Source organism: Aphelocoma coerulescens, chromosome 7 (genome assembly GCF_041296385.1).
Source record: "Aphelocoma coerulescens isolate FSJ_1873_10779 chromosome 7, UR_Acoe_1.0, whole genome shotgun sequence".
In the NCBI taxonomy this organism is placed as follows: domain Eukaryota; kingdom Metazoa; phylum Chordata; class Aves; order Passeriformes; family Corvidae; genus Aphelocoma; species Aphelocoma coerulescens.
In genome coordinates this window covers 35257146-35271537 of record NC_091021.1, presented here as the reverse complement: position 1 = coordinate 35271537, position 14392 = coordinate 35257146, and the positions used below count along the sequence as shown (strand labels likewise).

Here is a 14392-nt window from a genome sequence, read left to right as displayed (position 1 = left end):
TGTAATGATTTGTGTAAGAGAAGGAAGAGTAAGAGCTCCCAGAGGATCCCTGTTCTATCCACAGCACTTCAGCTGTCAGAGAATCCCAGAATGGTTTGGATTTGATGGGACCTTAAAGATCATCCAATTCCACCCCCTGCCACGGGCAGGGACACCTTCCACTGTCCCAGGGTGCTCCAAGCCCTGTCCAACCTGGCCTGGGACACTTCCAGGGATCCAGGGGCAGCCACAGCTTCTCTGGGCAGCCTGTGCCAGGGCCTCCCCACCCTCACAGGGAAGAATTTCTTTCTGACATCTAATCCAAATCTATCCCCTTTCAGTTTAAAGCCATTCCCCCTTCTTCCCTCACTACATACCCTTATCAAAGTACCTTTTAATACTTATTGTAAGGAAAATGCAGCTATTTTGCTGTTAAAAGCCACTTGTATGATACTGCAAGAACTTAAAATCAATGCAATTCAACAGTTTTTGTCAAAAATATGAGCAGATTGACTGGTTTTTATTAATTTTCCCATAATGGACCTCACTTGCCAATTTATTTTCATTGTTCTCCAGCTTTCCTGGCTGTGTGCAGGTCCCACTATTCTGGTTCAAGCTGCTGCCTGTTGGCATCCATTAAGGAAAGAGTGCAAACAAACCAAGTCCTGTTTGTAAGTCAAATGTTTCTCATCCAGTAGGAGCTCCTGGCTGTGTAGCATCAGACAAATATTGGAGGAAGAAAATTGTAGGTTGTAAAGGATAGCTGATCCATGTTTGCTTAGAAAATGAGATGTATGTGTTGATTTTATTCAGATAGACAAATTTAATGAGCAGGTGCCAGCTCGTCTGGTTGAAGCTCCACACCTCAGCGCTCAGAACCTCTTCAGGGTACCTTTAGGAAAGTTCCCCAGTTCACCCTCTGTATGGGACTTGTTCTTGGAAAGGTATAGCAAATTTAAGGACTGGACTAGGGACAGGAAACCAACAAAGCCAGCTACAGCCAAAAAATATATTATCTTCCTATGCACAGGGCCCAGAAGACAGAGAAATATACCAGAAACCACTGGGAAAATGGGCAGATTTCGACAGTGTGTGGTTTATCGACCTCTAGGCAGTCTGCAGACTGTGTGGCATGCAGAATTCTAGGGAATGCCCTGAGACAATTGTGTGAAACCACTTTCTTTTTAGAAGAGTAGCATTAGAATAAGTAGTAACTGTGTGCCAGCCATATCCACTTCTCTCCCAAAATTTCAGCTTTATTTTGACAGTGGCAGTCGTTCCAGAACGGAAGCTTCAGGGCTCAGATGCTGATAGAGAATCTTCTTCATATTCATGTTCATTCTACTCCCAAGTAGAACTCGATGAATAATGATCAGGTGGATTAAAACTGTTCACATATTAAAATACAGATTTCTCTTTTTCCTTAGGTCATGCCCAGTTACTTAAAGTCAGCCCTGTAGCAGAAAGTTCTCTGTCCATTTGCAGGTTATTTTCTGATCCATCTGCATAGGTTTGAAAAACACCCTCAGAGCAACTCCTTAAGCTGCATTTTTCAATCCTTTTTTTCATTTTCCTGGAGGGAAAGAAATGTTGTTCATTAAAATACTGGGGTTTTTGATCAGAAAAATTATTGAAACACGGCACACAGCTTGAGGCTGGGAAGTGTTGGAGCAGTTTTTGTTTGGTTTTGTGCTGTTTCATGCTGGAAAACATTGCAGTTTGTATTTCTACAGTATTTCTTTAGTCTGTTAGCATCATGCCTTGTGCTGATGGTGTGTATTTAGGTAGATTCTATGAAGGTTGTCAGCAGTAATGACATATATAGCGTCCACTGTTTATTCACCATTACACATCCAGTGTTAAATTATTGAGGCAGAATGTATTCCCATTGTTAGGTGTGAAGGTTATGTGTGTATCAGTAAATCAAAACAAGCTTTACAAAGTTAGAAAATCAATTGATATCAGGAATAGTGAAGATACAGATGTTGAAACATTTCTCATAACCTTGGTTGTTTTTTATAACTATGACCACTTCAGGTATGGTTTTGTTTGGGTTTATTTTTTTCCCAAATAATTGCTATGACTAATGTGCTAAAAATGGATGTTTAGGAACAGCAACGGTACACCTCAATAATAAACTTTTGAACAACTCTTGATAGAAATAAAATGTTGATTTCTAATGTTTAACTTGCTGAAATGGAATTTTCATAACAAGCGTTTTACAGGGTGTGTGTGATATATTTCCTGCTAATGAAAATGGTGGTGGTGTTTCCTTCCTGAGACATGCACTTAAATATATATAAAAGCTTCTGACGTTTTCAATTTCGGAGTAATACAAATATTTAGTAACATCTTGCTCTGTTGCCATTCACAGAATTGCTCCCCAAGTGCCAGCAGATGAACTGCCAGTACAAATGTGCCATCACCAGGAACGGCACCAGGTGTTACTGCAGGGATGGATATGAAACAAGCAGGGATGGGAGAAGCTGCACAGGTAAACACGAAATTCACTACAACATCAATACCCAGGTGTCCTGATGGTTCCCTGTTGGGTGTCAGGGGCAGGGAGCTGGTGGACAACCAGGACAGCACTGTCGCTTCCTCAGCCTTCTTCAAAGGCGTTGGTCAGGGACAAGTGTGGGCTTTTGGAGCAGGGAATGGAAAAGAGTGCCCCTAAAATGAGAGTCAGGACCTCCCTCCTGACTCTTTGGTGCTCCTGTGCCCCAGCAGAAACTCTCCTGAAGTTACTGAAGGGATCAGCTCGACTGGAGGAGTTGTGGAGCTACAGCTCAGTTGTGTGAGCCGCTCTCTCTCCACACCTCACCACCAGGAGAGCCTGTGAAACCTGTAGTGTTTCACCTCACGGCCATAAAGTCACACCTAGATTAGAATTTGATAAATGAACCCTCCCAAGGTCATACAGCTTAGCTGGGAACGTTACTTTGGAGTAATTAATTGTAGACTGAAACTGTAGACTTAACTTGGAGACTGTTCTCTTCCATTTTTGAAATATATGGCTTCTTAGTTCTTTGTCCAGGTGTTTGTTTCTTGCTTTATTTTTTCTTTATTAATAATCATATTGGAGTTCTAAGGCCATATGGATGTGCTCACTACCAATCACTCCTCTCTCCAACTAAAAGAACTGAGCCAGATTCTTCATAAATGTAATTTATTATAAGTTCTTTCTCTCTATGGTTGTCATGTTTCGTGATTAAAAATATATCTCAGGAAATGATTTAAACAGTGGGTTTTTTAGAATGTCAATTTATTACTTAAACCCTCAACCACTGTTGAATAGCATATCTTGATTTTATGGTATTATCCATATACACCCTAGTTGAGAAAATTGCTCTTTATATTTATTAGAGGAGTCTATAGTTTTAGATGTTGGATGGTGGTTTAATGGAGAAGTGGTGACAGCTCATTTAAGGAACTGTAAGACATTGCCAGCATAAATAGGTTGAGAAGGATAATCAATTATTTCCTCTCCTGAAATGTTGCTCCATTCATCAACCCTGATAACTAGTGATCTCTAGTACTAACAAGGACCCAAATGTCTCCCTAATATGATGTAGACATAGGAGACTACTTGAAATAATGAAGGTTTTATCTTTTAAAATTAAGAGCTATTGAACTTGAAAACTCCTACCCTTCATTTTGGCTACTCAAGTGATTTCAACAGCCAACACCCCTAATAAATTCATTGTTTGAGAAGGGGAAAACATCAAGCCTCACACCAAAATGACTTCATGACTTAAACATCTCTCTTAGAATTCTCAATTTTACTGATTTTTTTTCCTAATCCTTAAACTAAATCTTGTTGATGTTCCTTTAGATCTGAATGAATGTGACACATATGGAAGCTGCAGCCAGATGTGTGTAAATACAGATGGATCCTACACTTGCAGCTGTGTGGAGGGTTATGTGCTTCAGCCCGATAACAAGTCCTGCAAGGCCAAAAATAGTAAGTTTTAACATCTTTTTGCCTTCCTGAAAATACGTTGAGGTTTGGTCCTAGAGGATTCATGTGAAAGGACAGAGATGAGCACACGTGAGATGAACTTTCCTTCACTCTACTACAAAGAGCCACACAACAACCTTAGAAAAAACTTTTCCCTTATTAAGACAATACTCCAAGGGAAATATTTAAAGTTATTATCTGGATATTATTAATTAAAGCAAAATACTCAATTCAGCCAAGATTAGAAGAGTTCCCAGCCTCCCTGTTCATAAATAAATCAAAGATTTTCCTCACACAAACAAAAAAGGCTGTTTACTCTGGGAAGACAATGGAGACAGGGGAAATGATCATGAGGTAATTGTACCCTTAGGATGAAAAAAGACATGAGATTGCTTTGTCCTTGCATTATCCCAAGAGGTGAATTTCCTGATATACATATTCACATGAGGCTTTTTGTTGCTCAGTGCATGTTTTCATTACTTATAGTGGATTGGGTATTTGAGGAAATCAGTCAATTGTGCTTAATGAGGCAATATAGTACACAGTGTTTTCTTATTCAGCATAATGAATTAACAATACCTTTATATTAAAAACCCAAAAAAGTTCCTTAAGGAATTCTTCAGCATCCACAGTGCTGAAGCATATGCAGCTGAGCATGAAGCCATGTTTGTTGTATGTATTTTTAAGTCTTCCTTTTTGTAACTGTTTTGCCATCAGGAGATAGGAAGGTCTGGTAATGGTTTTGAGGGTTCCTCACCTAAAGAGCATTACTAAATATATTCTTGCTTGATCACCACTGGGAGTTAAAGAGTATTTTCTTTCTTTTACTGCTTTTTCTTGATCCATACATGGGACTTTTTTTTTTTTTAATCCACAGTGAAGTCTTGTGAGATAAGAAAGCCCATGCAAAGTAAAAATAATTTATTATTCTTCTTTCTCCACTGCATGAAAATCAATAATGCAATTCTTGATCAGGAAGTCCTCATGGTGCCAGTACAGGGCTTGAGGTGACCCTTATAGTTTCCCTTTTTGCACACAGAAAACTGAGTAACATCTGTGCACTGTAGAGAGCCGTTGGTGTCAAGATGAAAAAAACCACATTAATAAAATCTCTGTATTTTTTACTACTTTATCATGTTTACTTGACAGTAGTTTTCACATTTTTTGTTGTTTTCAGAAAGGAGTCACTACTCATTAATCAGAGAACCCCCTGTAGGACAATACAAACCAGGATCGTGGTGCTGCACAGAAATGAGCGTTACTCATTACATTGGGTTTTTTTTAAACACAAGGTGGCTTTGGATCAGAAGAACAGAATCCAAGGAAAAAAAAGGTGTCTAAGGAAAAAAACAAACAAACCAGCAGTTAGAAAAATTATCAACTTTTTCATTAAAGAACCTAGAGCAAATAAGGATGGATAAAGCAACCTCTGCTTTGTCTGCATTTGGCAAAAGTAGCTGTCAAGCAGAGGAAGAGAATGAGCTGAGGAGTATTCAGCTCTGTATGTAAGAGCTGTGAGAGATCAGAAGCAGCACTAGAGGTGTAGGCTGGGCTTTCTGTAGAGCTTTCAATGTTAAGAACAGCAGATCAGCTACAAATACGAATCACCATCCATGCTGAGATCCTGGATACAGCACAATCCGAAACAGCAAACCACCACATCCCAGCTGGCTCTGGAAATCAACTCGGAGCTTCCTGAATATTGAGGAGCAGTGAGGTGCAGGAGGTGCTGGAGGCCTCAGAAGGTGCTGAGCAGGTGACACTTGTTTGTGTCTGGAGGAGCCCTGCCCTGTGCTGGGGACAGTGTGGTGACCCCACAGGTCCATCAGCTCCTGCATGGCCTCAGAGCCACTCAGCCAGCTCTGCACATGTGGGGTGGCACAATTTACTTCTCAGAAGCTGCTCTTTGCTGTCCTTCAGGCAGCCAAACGCTCAGCTGGGAAGGTGGGGCGGTCTCTACCTTATTAAATTCTGCATTTTCTTCCTCAGCACAATTAAATAACTCTGGAGCTGAAAGCTTTTAGCTGCACATTCCCTTTGGGAAGGATGTTTAAATAGGTATCAAAACAGCTGGGGGCTCTCCGTGGGTTTTTTCCAGACTTTTTAGCCATATTTTTTTAATGAATAAAGAAGCAGTTAATGGTTTCTTCTGAGGTGAAAATGAAAAAAAACACAGCTTTGCTGAACAGAGTTTTAGAACTTATTTGTTTACCAATTTTTTATGCCTAAATTGCAAGATCTGCATGTGATGAGAAGAGTATTTAAGGAAAGAAAATTTCAGAATTGGGAATATCTAGCTGAGGAAAAGAAATTCATCTGTTTTAGAAAAGTTCCTGGTGTGTTTTGTATCTCCAAAGCCAATCTAGAGAGAAATGTTGTGTGCTAACAAACATTTGTCATGCAGATAAAGTGGGATGAACTGATAGTGACTAAAGAAAAAAAAATTCTAGCATTTAAAGAAAAAAAATCAGCCATGTTAAACTGATTTGACAACTCAATTTTCTTGTAAAATCTCACCGAGCTAAGTTTGGAGACTTTAGAAATAAAACAACCCATTGGTGAGGTACACGATGGTTAAACATCGAAAACAATGTCAAAATGAAATTGGACTGCTCATTATTTTTTCAGATGTTTATACAATACATATATTGGTGATAGCAAAGTCCTTATGATGCACAATGCATACCCCAGGAAAAGGGGGTTTAAGCTGATTGTAAACACTGAATTCTGGGGTTTATGCCTTCCGTATCATTGTGGTGGAAAATACAGAAAATGCTGGCATTTCTGAGGTTTTTCTTCCAGATGAGAAGTCTGTTGGCAGTGCAAAACACCTTCATTTCTGATTTGTTGTGGCATCACTTATTGATCTGTATTTTAGACAAGATCAGGTAGGAGGGAAATGCAAGGCTTTCATCTTTTCCACTACTCTATCTTAAACATAATTCAAAGGAGGATGCTTTCATTTTAGTCAAGAAGGATGAATCATAAAACTTCCCTGGATTAAAGAGCTATTCACTTCTTATCTTTCCTATAAAATGAAAAAAAACCAAAAAATAACCAAAACAAAACAAAACAAAAAACTTGTGAAAAAATAATTCACATGAAGTCCACTTGTTTGAAAAGCTTCTGTCAGCTCACTGTAACTCATCCTAAATCCATCCACCAAACTTTTAAGCTTTGTAGATTCTGTTCTCAAGGAGCAGACAAGCAGTTTTCATGAGGGTGAAGACATGATTTCTTTAGTATCTCCTGTTTTTCATCTGCATTATGCTATACAGTAAGTTGGTTTATATATTTTTGTATGGAATTTTAATATTCTTGTACAGTTTTATCATTAATATATTATGTTTTTCAAGTTATCAAGTTGACCTTTATCTGAGCAACACTGAAGGAAGCAGGTAATTTTCCCTACTGTAAAAAAACATGATTAACTGCTTTAATCCATTGAATTATTTAATGTATTTATGCTTTAAAAATATGATTTCAAGCCCAGGAATCTAGTTTCTGTATTTTTAATGTGTAATGGTGCCTGCTGAGCAGAACCTCTTGGCAGTACCATGAGTCCTTACGATACCTTTGCAGCCAGGTTTGATTACATCTGTTGCTCAAGAGGTTTGAAGCAAATTCCTTTGAGGAATTCCCTCCTGTCTTAGACCCTAATTCCAAAATACAGCCTTTCTCTGGAGTTTAGTGAGGTATTAAATCCTCGTTACAGTTTTCAGTGGGCCAGTTCAAAGCAGTGCAAGGAAAGATAGAGTTCTCTCTGGCAGCCTGAAACCACCCGGTGGCTTTGGAGCTGTGAACAGCTCCTGTGAGCTGCCTTCTCTTTGAGGCTTTATATGTTGCAGGCTGTGGAAATATCTGGCTTAACTCAAAGTATAAGAGCAAAAATAATAATAAAGGTCTTTTCACACTGCTGGTAGTTGGGAAAAGAGTGATTGAATCCAGGAGTAGGCAGTGGTTATTATTTTGTGGGGAGAGGGGAGCTGAGCACAGAGCTGTTGGATGTGAAAATAAATCCCCAGACTCAGCAGGATGCAGATGGAAACACTCCTTTTGTACCAGTCTGGAAAGTCTGGGGTGAGTGGGTGATAGGGACAGAAGTTCTTAAGTCTGGCTTTCTTCTCAAGGGTAGCAAAAGCTGCTAAGAACAGACAGTGACTGCAAAGGGACCTGGCAGATTTCAAACAAAAATTGCTTAGCAAGAACCCCCCACTACCTTATCTTTTGGTAAGGAGAAAACAAACAAGACTAGAGAGCTTCACTCATGGCTTACACCACAAGGGATTGTTTCACAAAGAAATGAAATCGCTGCAGTTCTTGGATATCGTCTGAAATTCAAAGAAAAATAATGCTTGGGTCTGACTTATGGGTGAGTGGAAGTGAATGTGAGGATGATGAGGACGGGCAGTAAGTTCCAAAAGTAACGCTATAGATGTGTGAATTTACAAATGTCCACGTGGGATTTACTGGAGAGGGACAAGACAGAATATACATTATGGAATGAGAAAGAATAAGAAAAGAGTAAATTAAATCCATGTTAGAAAGAATACACACTTAAACCTTTTAGAAATTACATTTTTTAATATGACAAAATAAAATTTAAAAAAAAATCAGCAGGAAAGATGTTTAAATAAAAGCAGATATTACCAAAGAACAGAACACCAACTGCTGTGGCTTTGAGTGAGACCCCTGAGCACTGTACTCACTGAAGTATTCTTTTCTCTTTAATCACACCTGCTGATGAAGTACCATTTGTCAAATCCTTTTATTTATGCCTTTTTTCTTTTCATCATTTAGACGTTTGGAATTGCTTAGTGAAAATTTGAGAAACTCCATTAGGTAGAATGTTGATTAAGAGTGCTACATGTCGATGCAGCATTCAAACATTGATGCATTCCTATGAAAACAAGCAGATTACATTGGGGTGAGAGCTCCTGACTTGGCAACACAAATATTGTTCACATATGCCTGGAACTGCAGCTTTTCTGTGCTTTAAGGGTTTCACTGCACTGGATTTTTTGTTAGGTTGGTTATAACTTCTTTCAGCAGCACCCACTCCCCAGTTTTTGTCTTGTTTATAGACTCTTATTTGAAAAACATCTTACAATTTCATGTGTCCTCATGAGTTCTGCAGGTTTTCCTGGCCTTCATTCTTTTTGAAATATCACTAATCTGGATAGGGGTAATTTGCATAAGTTGTATTTCATTTTATGACTTAGGCATGAAAAATGTTGCAATAATGATACTTGGAATTAAACAGAGGCTGTTGGGCTGGGGTAATTAATTTTCTTTAATGATGTAAACCATTAGAACAGCAGGATAAAATAGACTTAATAATTTGGAATATATGATAGTTATGAAAATAAAAAACAAAACCAATTTATTGCATATCTTAAAACAAACAGGTAAGAACATTAAAAACTCCATTAAAACCGAAAAGATAAATATATCAACATACAGCCTGTTAATCCTTTAAACTCTCTTCACTTCGTTTTCAGAACCTGCTGACAGACCTCCTCTTCTTCTGATTGCAAGCTCTGAGATAATTGAGGTTTTATACCTTAATGGAAGCAGAATGTCTGCCCGGACCCCTGTGAAAGGATCTGCAGTAGTGACCCTGGACTACAGCTACAGAGAGGACACCCTGTGCTGGATTGAGTCACGGGATCTCTCCAGTCAACTGAAATGTTCCAAGATATCCAAAGCTGGGAAGTTGCCAGAGGAGTGGACAATCAACATTGCCCAGTACCTTCACAGTAAGTATTTGGCAGTGTTTTAGCAGAACTGTGGTGTCTCTCCTGGGCTTGCAGTTGAAAACAGTCTTGAGACATTCAATATTGCGACTCATGCCGAAGCAGTTTTATGGTTTTTCACTCATATATTCAGTCTGAGCTGCAGTATTTGTATCTATGCAAAGGTTTTTAAGATGTGCAGTTTTCTAGACTAACTGTAACGTGTGGAAGTTACAAAACCAGCAGTGCAATGGAAGAAGAAATGTAAAAGGCTTCTTTTTCTCTGGCAGAATAGTGCTGCATTGTGCTCGAGAGCCACTCTTTGCTACTGGGACAGCATTAACAATGAAATGGAATCATCCTTGGCACATAACTATCATAGGTGTGTTAGTTCTTGAAAATACCAAAGTATTTCCTGACTTAGTGGAAACAAACTGCTGCCTCTAGTTTTTTGTTTTTTTTTTTTTTTTTTTAATTAAGAAAATAAATTTTAAAATGCCTAAAGTCATCACACTGAATTAGACTTTACATTACAGCATTATTCCTCAGTCAGCTTTTCAATTTGTGGCACGCTGTTGTCTTCTAAAGAAGGTGTTCATCCACAGACACATGAGCATGTGAACAGACTGCAAAATATCATGCAGGGAGAAAAAAAAAAACAACAAAAAACAAAAACCCATTTTCTTCATCTTTCACAGAAGGTGTCCCCAGATCAGCTTACAAACCACAGCACTGAGGAGTGCAATGGTGGTGTTAATAAAGCCTTCTAAAAACTCAAGCCTGGAGTCTAATATTGGACCCAAGCTTTTGAAAAATCCTTTTAAGGTGAGATGTGCATCAAAGAATATCTCTGAACAGATCTCAAACCCTCTGACCATACAGTTCAGGAATATGCAAATCACAAATTTGATTATAAATCTTGGAGGTGCAAGTCAAAGTGAGAAATCCTGCATGACAATTGTGCTTTGGACTATCAAGATAGCTGTTGTAAGGTGTGCTCATTGATGCAGAGTAAGGGAGGGTTTCTAACCTCTTTTCCCAGTTTCATATGTACTAGAATAGTAAATTGAAGTTTAAAGAAACTTTCAAAACTTAGGGTTTTGGTTATTTGTTTTGTTTTGTTTTTGTTTTTTCTTAATTCACCACCTATTGTGAGTATTTTGCTTTTAGAGATAACTCTTGTCATGGGCATAAATATATTTGTTTTAACAGTTTTTGTTTTGTTTTGTTTTTCCTTTTTCCTATTGTATTCAGTTGTTGTTTTTGTTGGGGTTTTTTTTTTGGTTTGGTTTGGTTTGGTTTTTTGGGGGTTTTTGTTGTGGTTTTGTTTGTTTGTCTTTCTGGAGTTGTTTGTATTTTGTGTTGCTTGGTTGGTTGGTTGGTTAGTTGGTTAGGGTTTTTTTAGTGTTGCATTTTAGAGGACTTTTCATACTTCAGATATCAAAGTACCCTTAAGTAGGGTGGTAGAATTTCATTGTATGTTTTCAATTCACCCAGCCATTGACATTTGGTTTTCCTTTTAGGAAGAGCAATCACATTAACCAAAATCCTGGGCAAAATGTGTTTTGTATTAAACTCTGTGTGTTTGTGTGTTCTGTCACTTGTTTTCACCATCAGAGTGGACCTGAGCACTGTGGTTTGTGCTCCTCTACCCCTTCTCCTGCGTTCCTCTCCCTCTGTTCCCTGCATGTGAAGAGAATCTCTGATCCCTGTGCTGTCCAGATCTGTGTTACTGCATCTGTTTGCAAAATCGAGGCCCTGTGAGGGGTTTGAAATGAATAGTGTCTGGGATTAATGAGCTGCTCATTTTTCACGGTGCCAGCACACACCAGCCTGTGGTCTCTAATGTTCTTCTCAAACTTCATGGTAATCGTTCAATCTTATTTAGATGGAGAATAGTAATTCCCATGGACATGAACTGACTGCTGAGACTTGCTCCGACTTCTTTGATTTCGATTTGGGAAACAGTGCTTAGGGACTTAAAAAAAACTTTGCTGGGAGCTCTGACTGACAAAATCTTGCAGATTTAGCTGTGGGAGTGTTTTTCCCAAGCACACACATCCACAGACACTTCTGTCGTGTTGCTCAGTGGAGCAGCATTAATCCCCACGGTCTGGGCATGTCTCCTCAGAGGGAGAGGCAGCTGAAACTTGCTTTTGTCCACCTAATTAGGATCTTCTAGACACCCCTGGAGTTATTCCTGCCAGGACATGGCAGCAATCTCATGTTGCTGTGCCTGGTATATTTGCCAGGTCATTGTGTGGCTGCTGCAAAATGGAGTTTTAGTTTTAAATTCTTCCTTTTAACTCCCTCCACCTTCTGTTACCCATCAGGTCACTTCTGCTTTTTTCTCTTCATCATACAGCACTACACCTGATGAGGCAAATTAATTCAATGTAGCACTTGTTTTCAAGTGTAATGGCATTCTTTGACAGCTCAAGCCAAATAAATGGTCATGGCCATGGGGTGAGTCACATAAAATTGTACATTCTGTTCTTCATAGGAACCTTTTTTTTGGTGTTTGTGTGAATATGAATAAAGTACTAGGGGGGAAAAAAACCTAAAAAGTTTTCTTAGCGGTGTTTGTGGAATTTATCTTTTTTATCTCAATCTTCTAATCCGTTCTTTTTGTTAGTGGAAAAAAAAATAAATCTGCATTTGACACAAAAAGTGCTAGAAAAGTCAGTTATCCAAAGTGACTGGGACTGCTTGAAGTGGATTTATTCAAAGTGTTTGCTTCAGTGAAGGCAAGTAAGTCTTGTACTTAAGAACAAAGAATATAGATCATCTTTAAAGATGAAAGTCTACATCTAGGAAAGCAGGGACTGTGAAAATGACTTTGTTTTCATGATGGGTCATATAGCACCAGCTCCAGGTACTGAACATAAGGTTTGCATTCACAAAAGAAAGGAGATTACAGTCCTTTAGTTTCTATCATTCTCCCTCAGCAGACAGTTCAGCCTGACCTCAGTTTGGTGTGATGTGTCTGTGATGGATGGAATCAGGTCCTTTGAAGCACAGGGTAACTTGGTCTTCTGTGGCTGTTACTCTGCAGAAGAGGAAAGGCTGAGGAGAGGCTGATCCTTCACTTGGGTGTTTTTGCTCTGGAAGAGCAGGATGCAACTCCAGAGCTGCCCATTGTGGCTAGTAATTAGGCTAATTTCACTCTTTGAAGGTTTATTAAGTCAGGGTTTGTTTGGTAGCTGTATCCCCTTGCATAGGGATAGCTTTCTGGAGGCACAGCAGTATCAGCACAGGCGTTTTTGTCTCAGCTGAGGCCAGGCATTGTCACATTGCTTCATCTTTGTCTTTTTAAGACCTAGTTTTTGGAAGAGAAGTTGGAAATTTTCCTCTTGGAAAGATTTATGCAGACAGTACTGGACCCAAATAGGCTTTCAGGGATAATTCTCCTGTAAGGGAGCCTTGTGCAGCCTCTAGTAAAAGAGCAACAGAGATGCCTCCTTGAAACCTCACAGCGAGCTCACAGCAAGCTCACAGCCCACTTCAGTGGATACAGCGAGATTTCAGGAGCAATTTCTTTAAACTCTGATATCTCTAGGCCCAAACTAACAAAAATTCTTTCTAATGGCACAAATGTGGAAAACCTCTCAATTTTCTGTCCTTTTAAAGGCATGATGTGCAATCTTTCATTAATGCTTTTGTGTGTGGGAGCTGAGAGATGGCAGGAGCAGCATCTTCTGGGTGCAAGAATCTCCTTCCTCATTTTAGGAGGCATTTTGTATCTTCATCACTACAAGCACCAAGCACCTTGCATGCTCTACAAACCAGCACCAGGCAGCACAGCCTGGGTTTTAGCTGCTATTCTTCTGCAGAATAGAACAAAATCTATTCTGGGGTGATGCTTCAGAGCATGATATTTTCTGCTTGGCTGATGTTTGATTCAGATTTTCTTGGCACTCGGTTATCTCAGCACACCACAACCAATGCTGCAGTGCCTGTGCTTAGCTGTGCCACCTGTGCTTAGCTGTGCCACCTGTGCTCTGTGCCAACAGCCAGTGAATCACACCTCACCTGGGAAGGGACACAGGCTTTTCTCTTGGCAGCTGTGTTTGGACAGGACCACTCTGGATTGAAAGAAATGTCTTGTTTCTTCTGTAGTAATTCGTTTTTTACCTGCCAAGGTTTGGAACAGGAGGTGGGCATGGAGGAGCTGGAGTCTCCAGAGGGAGAGGGATTTGCCTTCTCTGCTTGTGGGACCCAGCACCTTCTACTTGCCCTTCTGGGCAGAAGCCAGGCTGGCTTTTTGGATCTCCCACATTTTGGATGTGATTGCTGTGAAGAACTTCAGACAGCGAGCTCAGAGGATTTGACCACGATCCAAGAGTCTGTTTGGTTACATCACTCTTTCCTTCCCTGGTTTTGGTCCCCTAATTGCTCCTCCACCTCCTGACCTAAACCACTTCTTAGGAGCGATTATCCACAACTGCTGGGTTCAGAGTTGCTGCAGTAATTCCCCTTCAGTCACAGAAGGAAACACCAAGCACTGGAGATGGTGCTCCTGTCAGCAATTCCTGTGAATTGCTGTGAATATTCATGGAAAATCAGAGCAGAGTTTGGCTTACTCTGGAGGAGCAAAGCTGTGAAGATCTGGGGGAAAGTGTTTATTCCTACATACAGTCTGCCCCAAACTTGCCTCCAGACAGGCACTAAGAGCTGTCACACAGTTGTAGAACGTGGGTTTGCTTTTTTCTTCTGT

General features: G+C 39.7%; 1 protein-coding gene across 1 annotated transcript in view; it reads left to right on the top strand.

Moving 5' to 3' along the window:
- LRP1B (LDL receptor related protein 1B) overlaps window positions 1-14392 on the top strand; it is a 515105-nt gene that overhangs the window by 207546 nt on the left and 293167 nt on the right. Inside the window, exons 4-6 of the mRNA XM_069021267.1 lie at window positions 2354-2473; window positions 3815-3943; window positions 9442-9699. Of these exons, the coding sequence (XP_068877368.1) occupies window positions 2377-2473; window positions 3815-3943; window positions 9442-9699 (484 nt within the window). The 5' untranslated portion in view covers window positions 2354-2376. The remainder of the gene's footprint in view (window positions 1-2353; window positions 2474-3814; window positions 3944-9441; window positions 9700-14392) is intronic.